We start from the raw sequence: 14,096 nt of genomic DNA, 5'->3' as shown, positions 1-14,096 counted from the left end.
GCTGGGATCTGAACCTAGGATCTCTTGTTTACTGGACAGGCGCCTTAACCAACTAAGCCGCAGCACCATCTCCACGGCCTCCGTCAGTGCTGCAAACGTCTGTAGTTCCAGGAAGGGAGGACCGAGTGAGATGAGGAGTTAGAGGGTGAGCTGAATCTGAATTTGAATGCAGAGAGATGCAGGGAGGAGGAAGAGTGCATATAGGGCAGACGTTTGGAAGGTTTAGAGAGGAACAGAAGATAATATCAATAAAATGGACAGAGGTGAAAGGCTGCAGAGGAGGGAGAGGCTGGAGATAGAGTCATAGAGTTATACAGCACGGATAGAGGCCCTTCGGCCCATCGTGTCCGCGTCGGCCATCAAGCCCTGTATACTCTAATCCCATATTCCAGCATTTGGTCCATAGCCTTGTAAGCTATGGCATTTCAAGTGCTCATCCAAATGCTTCTTGAATGTTGTGAGGGTTCCTGCCTCCACAACCCTTTCAGGCAGTGAGTTCCAGACTCCAACCACCCTCTGGGTGAAAAAGTTCTTTCTCAAATCCCCTCTAAACCTCCCGCCTTTTACCTTGAATCTATGTCCCCTTGTTATAGAACCCTCAACGAAGGGAAAAAGCTCCTTAGTATCCATCCTATCTGTGCCCCTCATAATTTTGTACACCTCAATCATGTCCCCCCTCAGCCTCCTCTGCTCCAAGGAAAACAATCCCAATCTTCCCAGTCTCTCTTCATAGCTGAAGCGCTCCAGCCCTGGTAACATCCTGGTGAATCTCCTCTGCACCCTCTCCAAAGCGATCTCATCCTTCCTGTAGTGTGGCGACCAGAACTGCACACAGTACTCCAGCTGTGGCCTAACCAGTGTTTTATACAGCTCCATCATAACCTCCTTGCTCTTATATTCTATGCCTCGGCTAATAAAGGCAAGTATCCCATATGCCTTCTTTACCACCTTATCTACCTGTTCCGCCGCCTTCAGGGATCTGTGAACTTGCACACCGAGATCCCTCTGACCCTCTGTCTTGCCTAGGGTCCTCCCATTTGATGAGACAGGAACTCCTAACCTACCTTAATTGGTCTAGAAATGTTGGGCTTTTTCCAGCGTAGAACGAGCAGAGCGGCGACAGTGGCTCCGTAGCACAAATAGTTGATGAACACCACGTAGTTAATCAGCGTGTAAATATCCGCGATAATCAGCATCAACAGCGAAGTGACACACTAAAGGAGACAAAGGATAGTAAACGTTACAGTGAGGGTCAGAGATATACCCCGCACCCCTCACTGAAATGCCCCGCACGCCTCACTGATACACCCCGCACCCCTCACTGAAATGCCCCGCACCCCTCACTGATACACCCCGCACCCCTCACTGAAATGCCCCGCACCCCTCACTGAAATGCCCCGCACCCCTCACTGATACACCCCTCACCCCTCACTGTAACACTGATATACTCCACACCCCTCACTGTAACACTGATATACTCCACACCCCTCACTGTAACACTGATATACTCCACACCCCTCACTGTAACACTGATATACCCCGCACCCCTCACTGTAACACTGATACACCCCTCACTGTAACACTGATATACTCCACACCCCTCACTGTAACACTGATATACCCCACACCCCTCACTGTAACACTGATATACTCCACACCCCTCACTGTAACACTGATATACACCACACCCCTCACTGTAACACTGATATACTCCACACCCCTCACTGTAACACTGATATACTCCACACCCCTCACTGTAACACTAATATACTCCACACCCCTCACTGTAACACTGATATACTCCACACCCCTCACTGTAACACTGATATACACCACACCCCTCACTGTAACACTGATATACCCCACACCCCTCACTGTAACACTAATATACTCCACACCCCTCACTGTAACACTAATATACTCCACACCCCTCACTGTAACACCGATATACCCCGCACCCCTCACTGTAACACTGATATACCCCGCACCCCTCACTGTAACACTCTGATATACCCCGCACCCCTCACTGTAACACTGATATACCCCGCACCCCTCACTGTAAACACTGATATATCCCACACCCCTCACTATAACACTGATATATCCCACACCCCTCACTATAACACTGATATACCCCGCACCCCTCACTGTAACACTGATATACCCCACACCCCTCACTGTAACACTGATATACCCCACACCCCTCACTGTAACACTGATATACCCCACACCCCTCACTGTAACACTGATATACCCCACACCCCTCACTGTAACACTGATATATCCCACACCCCTCACTGTAACACTGATATATCCCACACCCCTCACTGTAACACTGATATATCCCACACCCCTCACTATAACACTGATATATCCCACACCCCTCACTATAACACTGATACACCCCGCACTGATTCACTCCTCACTGTAACACTGTTATACTCCACACCCCTCACTGATTCACCCCTCACTATAACACTCTGATATACTCCACACGCATGACTGTAACATTTTCTGATACATGCAAATTGCTTTACAGTCTTTGATAAATATTGGCCCCAGGACACCGGGGAGAACTCCCCCGCTTTTCTTCAAATAGTGGCTGTTGTATCTTTTACATCCACCTGAGAGGGCAGACAAGGCCTCGGTTTAACGTCTCATCCAAAAGACGGCACCTCCGACAATGCAGCACTCCCTCAGTACTGGCACTGGGAGTGTCAGCCTGGATTATGGGCTCAAGTCTCTGGAGTGGGACTTGAACCCACGACCTTCTGACTCAGAGGGGAGAGTGCTGCCCACTGAGCCACAGTTGCCAAGCTGCTCGAATTGACACCAGTCATTCCCTCTGTTAGCCTGGCTCTGGGACAAGTCAGGCAGATATAATGTGACTGTTGGTCGGCAGAACTTCTATCTTACGGAGCAGAGGAGGGCGGGGATGGGAGTGCAGCGTTTCATGTGGATCATCGCCAGCAGACTGGGCAGGTGTCCCTCGCGGGCTCCAGCGTAACACAGTCTGAAAACAAACCACAGAGTCAAACAACACAACTTCAGAGCAGGAAAGTATGAGAAATTGGGAGAAATACAAGGTCTGATAATATTTAGATGCAGAGTGAAGCTCCCTCTACACTGTCCCATCAAACACTCCCAGGGCAGGTACAGCACGGGTTAGATACAGAGTAAAGCTCCCTCTACACTGTCCCATCAAACACTCCCAGGGCAGGTACAGGGTTAGATACAGAGTAAAGCTCCCTCTACACTGTCCCATCAAACACTCCCAGGGCAGGTACAGGGTTAGATACAGAGTCAAGCTCCCTCTACACTGTCCCATCAAACACACTCAGGGCAGGTACAGGGTTAGATACAGAGTAAAGCTCCCTCTACACTGTCCCATCAAACACTCCCAGGGCAGGTACAGCACGGGTTAGATACAGGGTAAAGCTTCCTCTACACTGTCCCATCAACCACTCCCAGGGCAGGTACAGCACGGGTTAGATACAGAGTAAAGCTTGCTCTACACTGTTCCATCAAACACTCCCAGGGCAGGTACAGCAGGGGTTAGATACAGAGTAAAGCTCCCTCTACACTGACCCATCAAACACTCCCAGGGCAGGTACAGGGTCAGATACAGAGTAAAGCTCCCTCTACACTGTCCCATCAAACACTCCCAGGGCAGGTACAGCAGGTGTTAGATACAGAGTAAAGCTCCCTCTACACTGTCCCATCAAACACTCCCAGGGCAGGTACAGGGTTAGATACAGAGTAAAGCTCCCTCTACACTGTCCCATCAAACACTCCCAGGGCAGGTACAGGGTTAGATACAGAGTAAAGCTCCCTCTACACTGTCCCATCAAACACTCCCAGGGCAGGTACAGGGTTAGATACAGAGTAAAGCTCCCTCTACACTGTCCCATCAAACACTCCCAGGGGCAGGTACAGGGTTAGATACAGAGTAAAGCTCCCTCTACACTGTCCCATCAAACACTCCCAGGGCAGGTACAGGGTTAGATACAGAGTAAAGCTCCCTCTACACTGTCCCATCAAACACTCCCAGGGCAGGTACAGCAAGGTTTAGATACAGAGTAAAGCTCCCTCTACACTGTCCCATCAAACACTCCCAGGGCAGGTACAGGGTTAGATACAGAGTAAAGCTCCCTCTACACTGTCCCATCAAACACTCCCAGGGCAGGTACAGGGTTAGATACAGAGTAAAGCTCCCTCTACACTGTCCCATCAAACACTCCCAGGGGCAGGTACAGGGTTAGATACAGAGTAAAGCTCCCTCTACACTGTCCCATCAACCACTCCCAGGGCAGGTACAGCAGGGGTTAGATACAGAGTAAAGCTCCCTCTACACTGTCCCATCAAACACTCCCAGGGCAGGTACAGGGTTAGATACAGAGTAAAGCTCCCTCTACACTGTCCCATCAAACACTCCCAGGGCAGGTACAGCACGGGTCAGATACAGAGTAAAGCTCCCTCTCACTGCCCTAAATACCTTTCGTTTGGGATGTTTTGAGGCCAGTGGGAGAAGCGACTTGTGTGGCTTTGATCTGGGCAGGGTCAGAGTTCAGGTGCTGGAGATGAAGGTTCAGAGTTCGAGCGATGTGACTGATGGGGGATTCTCCTATTTAGGGTGGAGTTCTGAGGGGGAGGTCACTATCCGCTCCCCAATATCCCCCCCAACCCTGACCCATTTTCCGGAGTTGAAGTCGATCCTGTAGCACAGTGGGCTCTCGGTCCAAATCCTCCCACTAGGAGGGAGTGTGGTCGTGTGAGCTTGGAAAATCCCAGTGGGAATACAGCGGAGGCACCAGGGCAGCTCCGGGGTTGGGGGGGGAACCTGAAAGGGGTAGAAGTGTCCCGAAGGTCAGAGTGCATGACCCCCTGATGATCCCATGCTAGACTGGGGCCAGAGTGGAGGCCCTCACCTGCCCCCCCCTCTCCCGTTTGTGGGTACCTGAGAACAAGGTACCCTGAGAAGCAGAGCGAGGGTGGGAAATCCGCTGAGAACCTGGGCCCTGCCCTCTTCCCCCGCCCCCATTTACCTGCGGTGGGTTGGTAGGGTTGCCAACTCTGGTTGGACGTATTCCTGGAGGTTTCATCACATGACCTCCCGCCTCCAACCGCACCTCGCCCACACTCCTGCCATTGGTCCATCCACCTGAAGCCCCGCCTTCCCTACGGCCAATTGGAAAGTGAACAGACTCTTCATTACCCAATTGGCTTAATCTTGACCGTCAATCAAACAAACTTTTTTCCCCATTTCCAATGCAGTGTCCTGGAGATTAATCTTTGATTCCTGGAGACTCCAGGCCAATCCTGGAGGGTTGGCAACCCTTATGGATGAGAAAGCAGTGGTTTGGGGACGGGATCGGGGGGGGTGTGCAGGTGAGTCCCCCCAAGTGACGAATCTCACCTGGATGAGGTGAAGAGGTAGCCGTTGATCCCTCCGAATGTTGATAGGACAACCGAGAAGGGCATAATCCACGGCATGGATCCCAGTAACTTCTCCCCGAAGGTCTGAAGGAACAGGAGGAAGAAAGAACTTGCATTTATATAGCGCCTTTCACAACCTCTGGATGTCCCAATTGCGCTTCACAGCCAATGAAGTATCTTTTTTGAAGTTTAGTCACTGTTGTGATGTAGGAAACTCGGCAGCCGATTTGTGCACAGCAAGATCCCAGAAACAACAAAGTGATGCCGTGAGCTCCATGTCATCGGAAGGCCTGGGCATCGCTTGGACACGGCTGACACTAAACTGGCAACTCCAAGTCACCTCGGCAATTGGGGAGTTCGCCAGCTCCTAACGGTGGGGGGAGGGGGGGGGTGGAGGGGGTGGAGGGGAGGGGGGAGGTGGAGGGGAGGTGGGGGAGGGGGGGAGGGGGAGGGGGGGAGGAGGGGTGGGGGGGAGGGTGGAGGGGAGGGGAGGGGAGGGGGGAGGTGGAGGGGAGGGAGGGGAGGGGGGAGGTGGAGGGGAGGGAGGGGAGGGGGGAGGGAGGGGAGGGGGGAGGGGAGGGGGGAGGTGGAGGGGGGAGGTGGAGGGGGGAGGTGGGGTAGGTGGGAGGGGGAGGGGGAGGGGGGGAGGAGGGGTGGGGGGGAGGAGGGGAGGGGGAGGTGGAGGGGGACCCTGGAATTGACGCCCCAGCTTCCCCCGGCCCCACACAAATAAAAGTTAAAAATATCTTCCCTCAACGCCGGTACAGATGGGGTGAGCGTCAGTGGGACACACCCTCCGCGGTCCTTGAACCTCGATATTATAGTCGGGGTGATATGTACGTTATAGGACCTCAATTTGCATATTGCAAGTGGCTCTCTGCCTGAAACAGGCAGGTGCTCCAGACACTCGACTTGGAACTTTACCCAAGATGGCGTCGGCCGGACGTACATGTGGCGTTAATGACCCAACACCATCTCCAGACCGCGACCTCTCTCCTCACATCAGTCGGGTCGGGGGAGGGGGGGTGGGGCCGGACTTTAAATTAGCCCTTTGTGGCGATAATCGGAACTCGACAACCCCCCACCTTGTCACCGACTCCTCCAACCAGGGGGAAGCACCTTCCCCTCGTCCCCCTGGGTTCGATGATGTTAGTCTGGTGGAAAGTCCCCCACACAATGGGGAGCCTTCTCTTACCACAGCAACAGCTCCCGAGGCGAGCAGCTCCTGGGGGGTCATGGCCGTGACGTAGGCGACATTGGAGAACACGTACACAAAGGTCACCAGCGGGATGGAGATGAAGATGGCACGAGGAATGTTTCTGAAAGGAAGATTCAAACATATTCAGGATTATTCTGCAGCTTCAGGAAAGCACAAGAAATATAGAACGAAAGAAAGGAAAGCATTGCTACAGTGCCTTTCACCATCTCAGGACGTCCCGAAGTGCTTTACAGCCAATGAGGTACTTTTGAAGTGTGGTCACTGTTGTAATGTAGGAAACGCGGCAGCCAATTTGCGCACAGCAAGATCCCACAAACAGAAATGTGATAATGACCAGATAATCTGTTTTTAGGTGTCGGTTGAGGGATAAATATTGGCCCAGGACACCGGGGAGAACTCCCCTGCTCTTCTTCAAATAGTGCCTTGGGATCTTTTATGTCCACCTGTGAGGGCAGACGGGGCCTCAGTTTAACGTCTCATCCAAAAGACGGCACCTCCGACAGTGCAGCACTCCCTCAGTCCTGGCACCAGGAGTGTCAGCCTGGACCATGGGCTTAAATCTCTGGAGTGGGACTCGAAGCAGTGACCTTCATCACCCCAGCCCAATACCGGCAGCTCCAGCAGAAACACCGACCTGGCAGCTCTGCCGACACTATGACCCAGTGGCCAGCACAATACGTCACCATATTCCATGGGGATTGAACCCCTGCTGAATGGAGTGTTTAGACAGTTGTTTCCCCACTCTGGAGTCCCCTGTGACCTGGACACACCTGCATGGATCGACTAGTTCTTCAGTCACATAGTTGAGGAAATTCCAGCCGCTGTACGAGAAGGAGCCCTGAAGGAAAGCCAGGGCAATGTGACCAATCCCAGGGGTCATCTGACTATCAAAAGCAATGCTGGGCTTCAAGGCTTCGTAATGACCTGTAAAAACAGAGAATAGAGAGTGTGGGTTACACACAGGGTCACACCTGTCCGAGATACTCCCACACTGAGACTAAAAGAAAGACTTGCATTTATATAGCGCCTTTCACCACCTCAGGACGTCCCAAAGTCCTTTACAGCCAATTAAGTATTTTTGAAGTGTTGTAATGTAGGAAACGCAGCAGCCAATTTGCACACAGCAAGATCCCACAAACAGCAATGTGATAATGACCAGATCATCTGTTTTTTTTTAGTGACGTTGTTTGAGGGATAAATATTGACCAGGACACCGGGGAGAACTCCCCCTGCTCTTCTTTGAATAGTGGCCGTGGGATCTTTTACATCCACCTGAGAGGGGCAGACGGGGACTCGGTTTAATGTCTCAGCTGAAAATCGGCACCTCCGACAGTGCAGCACCCCCTCAGTACTGGCACCGGGAGTGTTGGCCTGGATTATGGGCTCAAGTCTTTGGAGTGGGACTTGAACCCACGACCTTCTGACTCAGAGGACAGAGTGGGGTCACCTGAGCCATGGCCGACACCATAGAGGCTGATACCATGACAGTCTTGTATGTGTTATACAACACACTATATTGGCTATAACATTCCTGCACATAGTATGTAACACCCTATTACTGGGTATTTATTATATATCACACTGTCATTATGTGTAATACTCCTACGTATATCTTATAGACCCTCACTATCAGGTATCGCACTCCTGTATACACTATATAACACTGTTATTGGGCATTACGCTCCTGTATATATAATATTTCGCTATTGGCTATAACACTGAATATTTTATATATCACAATGTAGAATAGTTTCAGTGAATCATAATTAAGAGTAAAGCTTAAATCACATCCTTTCCCAACAAGCCCTAAAATCTCTCACTCCTCAGTACAATAAACCCCATAACCTCTACGCAGGTACGGTAACAGAGTGGTTTTGTTACTGGACGAGTAATCCGGAGACATGAGTTCAAATCCCACTATGGCAGCTGGGGAATTTAAATTCAGTTAATTAAAATAAAAATCTGGAATGAAAAGCTAGTATCAGTAATGGTGGCCAATTGTCATAAAAACCCATCTGGTTCACTGATGTCCTTTAGGGAACCTGCCGTCCTTACCCGGCCTGGGCCTATATGTGACTCCAGACCCACTGCCCTCTGAAATGGCCGAGCAAGACACTCAGTTGTACAATCCCACCACAAAAAGACAAGAATAAAACCGGACAGACCACTAGGCAGCGGACACAACAATGGCAAACCAAACCCAGTTGACCCTGCAAAGTCCTCCTCATTAACATCTGGGGACTTGTGCCAAAATTGGGAGAGCTGTCCCACAGACTAGTCAAGCAACAGCCTGAAACAGAACAGATCTAGCAGCTCAAAACTGGGCATCCATGAGGAGCTGTGGGCCATTAGAAGCAGCAGAATTGTATTCCAGCACAATCTGTAACCTCATGGCCCGGCATATTCCTCACTCTACCATTACCAACAAGCCAGGGGATCAACCCTGGTTCAATGAGGAGTGTAGAAGAGCATGCCAGGAGCAGCACCAGGCGTACCTAAAAATGAGGTGCCAACCTGGTGAAGGGACAACTCAGGACTACATGCATGCTAAACAGCGGAAGCAACATGCTATAGACAGAGCTAAGCGATTCCACAACCAACGGATCAGATCAAAGCTCTGCAGTCCTGCCACATCCAGTCGTGAATGGTGGTGGACAATTAAACAACTAACAGGAGAAGGAGGCTCTGCAAACATCCCCATCCTCAATGATGGCGGAGTCCAGCACGTGAGTGCAAAAGACAAGGCTGAAGCGTTTGCAACCATCTTCAGCCAGAAGTGCCGAGTGGATGATCCATCTCAGCCTCCTCCCGAGATCCCCACCATCATGGAAGCCAGTCTTCAGCCAATTCGATTCACTCCACGTGATATCAAGAAACGGCTGAGTGCATTGGATACAGCAAAGGCTATGGGCCCCGACAACATCCCGGCTGTAGTGCTGAAGACTTGTGCTCCAGAACTAGCTGCGCCTCTAGCCAAGCTGTTCCAGTACAGCTACAACACTGGCATCTACCCAACAATGTGGAAAATTGCCCAGGTATGTCCTGTCCACAAAAAGCAGGACAAATCCAATCCAGCCAATTACCGCCCCATCAGTCTACTCTCAATCATCAGCAAAGTGATGGAAGGTGTCGTCGACAGTGCTATCAAGCGGCACTTACTCACCAATAACCTGCTCACCGATGCTCAGTTTGGGTTCCGCCAGGACCACTCAGCTCCAGACCTCATTACAGCCTTGGTCCAAACAGGGACAAAAGAGCTGAATTCCAGAGGTGAGGTGAGAGTGACTGCCCTTGACATCAAGGCAGCATTTGACCGAGTGTGGCACCAAGGAGCCCTAGTAAAATTGAAGTCAATGCGAATCAGGGGGAAAACTCTCCAGTGGCTGGAGTCATACCTAGCACAAAGGAAGATGGTAGTGGTTGTTGGAGGCCAATCATCTCAGCCCCAGGACAAGCGTGCAGAAAAGATTTACTAGGATGCTACCGGGACTTGATGGTTTGACTTATAGGGAGAGGTTGGATAGACTGGGACTTTTTTCCCTGGAGAGTAGGAGGTTTAGGGGTGATCTTATAGAAGTCTATAAAATAATGAGGGGCATAGATAAGGTCATAGAGTCATAGAGTCATAGAGTCATACAGCACGGATAGAGGCCCTTCGGCCCATCGTGTCCGCGCCGGCCATCAGCCCTATAGTCGATAGTCAAAATCTTTTCCCAAAGGTAGGGGAGTCTATAACGAGGGGGCATAGATTTAAGGTGAGAGGGGAGAGATACAAAAGGGTCCAGAGGGGCAATTTTTTCACTCAAAGGGTGGTGAGTGTCTGGAACGAGCCGCCAGAGGCAGTAGTAGAGGCGGGTACAATTTTGTCTTTTAAAAAGCATTTGGACAGTTACATGGGTAAGATGGGTATAGAGGGATATGGGCCAAGTGCAGGAAATTGGGACTAGCTTAGTGGTATAAACTGGGCGAAATGGACATGTTGGGCCGAAGGGCCTGTTTCCATGTTGTAACTTCTATGATTCTATGATTGCTGCAGGAGTTCCTCAGGGCAGTGTCCTAGGCCCAACCATCTTCAGCTGCTTCATCAATGACCTTCCCTCCATCATAAGGTCAGAAATGGGGATGTTCGCTGATGACTGCACAGTGTTCAGTTCCATTCGCAACCCCTCAGATAATGAAGCAGTCCGTGCCCGCATGCAGCAAGACGCGACCTCTACCACCTAGAAGGACAAGGGCAGCAGGCACATGGGAACAACACCACCTGCACGTTCCCCTCCAAGTCACACACCATCCCGACTTGGAAATATATTGCCGTTCCTTCATCGTCGCTGGGTCAAAATCCTGGAACTCCCTTCCTAACAGCACTGTGGGAGAACCGTCACCACACGGACTGCAGCGGTTCAAGAAGGCGGCTCACCACCACCTTCTCGAGGGCAATTAGGGATGGGCAATAAATGCCGGCCTTGCCAGCGACGCCCACATCCCGTGAACGAATAAAAAAAAAACACACATACACAGGGCTGTTATACCCAATAACACACAATGGGGATAATTTTGACTTTGTGCGATAGTGTAAAATGGCGGATAGTGAATCAATGGCCCCGTTTTACATCTCTCCCCATTTATATATCTGTTGAAGTTAATGAAAATTTATACTATCACACAAAGTCAACATCTCCTCAGTGTGTTGTACAATACACATTGGAATGTTATATCTACTCCTTCCTTCCCTCCTCTCTGTGCTTCCCTCCCTTCCTGTTCTACCATTGGCCATTTCCTTTCTCCCCACCATCAATCTTACCCCATCACACAATATCTCTAACCCCCATTGCCTCCTGGTCCAGCAACTCCTCGATTTTAAAATTCTCATTCTTGTTTTCAAATCCCTCCATGGCTTCGCCCCTCCCTATCTCTGTAACCTCCTCCAGCCCTACAACCCTCCGAGATCTCTGTGTTCCTCCAATTCTTGCCTCTTGCGCATCCCCGATTTTCATCGCTCCACCATTGGCGGCCGTGCCTTCAGCAGTCTAGCTCTGGAATTCCCTCTCTAAACCTCTCTACCTCTCTCTCCTCCTTTAAGATGCTCCTTAAAACCTACCTCTTTGACCAAGCTTTTGGTCACCTGTCCCAATATCTCCTTATGTGGTTCGGTGTCAAATTTTGTTTGATAATCGCTCCTGTGAAGCAAGTTGGGACGTTTTACTACATTAAAGGCGCTATATAAATGCGAGTTGTATGAAGACATACATCAATGGGTGATCCAAACAGGGAATTTTGTGATGTTGTTTTTGACTCATTCTGTGAGGAATGTGTCCTTTACCTTTGCAGATCTGCACGAACCCGACCACGATGATGAGTCCAAGGGCCAGGAGTTTTCCTGCAGTGAAGATGTCCTGGATTCGTGTGACCCATCGTACACTAAAACAATTCACCCAGGTCAGCAGCACTGACGGAATAAGAACCGAGTGAGTGATGAGCAAAGCCTCAATACATTTAAAATATTCTCTCACCCCCCCGCCCCCCCCCCACAATCATCCTCAAGTACAGGTGAGGCATTCTGTATCTAACCCGTGCTGTACCTGCCCTGGGAGTGTTTGATGGGACAGTGTAGAGGGAGCTTTACTCTGTATCTAACCCGTGCTGTACCTGCCCTGGGAGTGTTTGATGGGACAGTGTAGAGGGAGCTTTACTCTGTATCTAACCAGTGCTGTACCTGCCCTGGGAGTGTTTGATGGGACAGTGTAGAGGGAGCTTTACTCTGTATCTAACCCGTGCTGTACCTGCCCTGGGAGTGTTTGATGGGACAGTGTAGAGGGAGCTTTACTCTGTATCTAACCCGTGCTGTACCTGCCCTGGGAGTGTTTGATGGGACAGTGTAGAGGGAGCTTTACTCTGTATCTAACCCGTGCTGTATCTGCCCTGGGAGTGTTTGATGGGACAGTGTAGAGCAAGCTTTACTCTGTATCTAACCCGTGCTGTACCTGCCCTGGGAGTGTTTGATGGGACAGTGTAGAGGGAGCTTTACTCTGTATCTAACCCATGCTGTACCTGCCCTGGGAGTGTTTGATGGGACAGTGTAGAGGGAGCTTTACTCTGTATCTAACCCATGCTGTACCTGCCCTGGGAGTGTTTGATGGGACAGTGTAGAGGGAGCTTTACTCTGTATCTAACCCGTGCTGTACCTGCCCTGGGAGTGTTTGATGGGACAGTGTAGAGGGAGCTTTACTCTGTATCTAACCCGTGCTGTATCTGCCCTGGGAGTGTTTGATGGGACAGTGTAGAGCAAGCTTTACTCTGTATCTAACCCGTGCTGTACCTGCCCTGGGAGTGTTTGATGGGACAGTGTAGAGGGAGCTTTACTCTGTATCTAACCCGTGCTGTACCTGCCCTGGGAGTGTTTGATGGGACAGTGTAGAGGGAGCTTTACTCTGTATCTAACCCGTGCTGTACCTGCCCTGGGAGTGTTTGATGGGACAGTGTAGAGCAAGCTTTACTCTGTATCTAACCCGTGCTGTACCTGCCCTGGGAGTGTTTGATGGGACAGTGTAGAGGGAGCTTTACTCTGTATCTAACCCATGCTGTACCTGCCCTGGGAGTGTTTGATGGGACAGTGTAGAGGGAGCTTTACTCTGTATCTAACCCGTGCTGTACCTGCCCTGGGAGTGTTTGATGGGACAGTGTAGAGGGAGCTTTACTCTGTATCTAACCCGTGCTGTATCTGCCCTGGGAGTGTTTGATGGGACAGTGTAGAGCAAGCTTTACTCTGTATCTAACCCGTGCTGTACCTGCCCTGGGAGTGTTTGATGGGACAGTGTAGAGGGAGCTTTACTCTGTATCTAACCCGTGCTGTACCTGCCCTGGGAGTGTTTGATGGGACAGTGTAGAGGGAGCTTTACTCTGTATCTAACCCTGTACCTGCCCTGGGAGTGTTTGATAGGACAGTGTAGAGGGAGCTTTACTCTGTATCTAACCCTGTACCTGCCCTGGGAGTGTTTGATAGGACAGTGTAGAGGGAGCTTTACTCTGGATCCACTCCATGCGTACTCCAACCAGATATTAATTCAGAACTTTTTTTAAGCAATTAATCAACAGAGCATCAAATGATTTTATAGGTGGTCCATTCGACAATATCACTAATCTATTCCAGATGTGGTCTGACCATCTGAAGCATCACCTGTCTCACTTTTTAATTCCAACCCCCTTGAGAGTTCATTAGCCTTTCTGATTACTTGTTGTACCTCTGCACTAGCTTTTAGAGGTTTACATACATGGACTCCTAAATCCCTTCGCTCCTCCACACCTCCTAATCTCTCATCATAAAGAAAATATTCCCATTTGTCTTTCTCAGATCCAAAGTTCTCACACTGAACTCCAACTGCCAGCTATTCCTATCAGGAAAGTTTGAAGATGCTGGGGCTCTTTTCTCCAGAAAAGGGAAGAC

General features: G+C 50.4%; 1 protein-coding gene across 1 annotated transcript in view; it reads right to left on the bottom strand.

Moving 5' to 3' along the window:
* Positions 1-14,096, bottom strand: part of LOC137333442 (large neutral amino acids transporter small subunit 2-like) — a 59,632-nt gene that overhangs the window by 29,813 nt on the left and 15,723 nt on the right. Inside the window, exons 4-9 of the mRNA XM_067997592.1 lie at positions 11,976-12,101; positions 7,426-7,579; positions 6,632-6,755; positions 5,417-5,520; positions 2,917-3,013; positions 1,065-1,214 (exon numbers count right to left, since the gene is read on the bottom strand). Coding sequence (XP_067853693.1) covers positions 1,065-1,214; positions 2,917-3,013; positions 5,417-5,520; positions 6,632-6,755; positions 7,426-7,579; positions 11,976-12,101 — 755 coding nt within the window. The remainder of the gene's footprint in view (positions 1-1,064; positions 1,215-2,916; positions 3,014-5,416; positions 5,521-6,631; positions 6,756-7,425; positions 7,580-11,975; positions 12,102-14,096) is intronic.

Source organism: Heptranchias perlo, chromosome 16, assembly GCF_035084215.1.
Source record: "Heptranchias perlo isolate sHepPer1 chromosome 16, sHepPer1.hap1, whole genome shotgun sequence".
Lineage (NCBI taxonomy): Eukaryota > Metazoa > Chordata > Chondrichthyes > Hexanchiformes > Hexanchidae > Heptranchias > Heptranchias perlo.
Note: the sequence above shows the minus strand (reverse complement) of the source record. Positions and strands in the feature narration are given on the sequence as shown.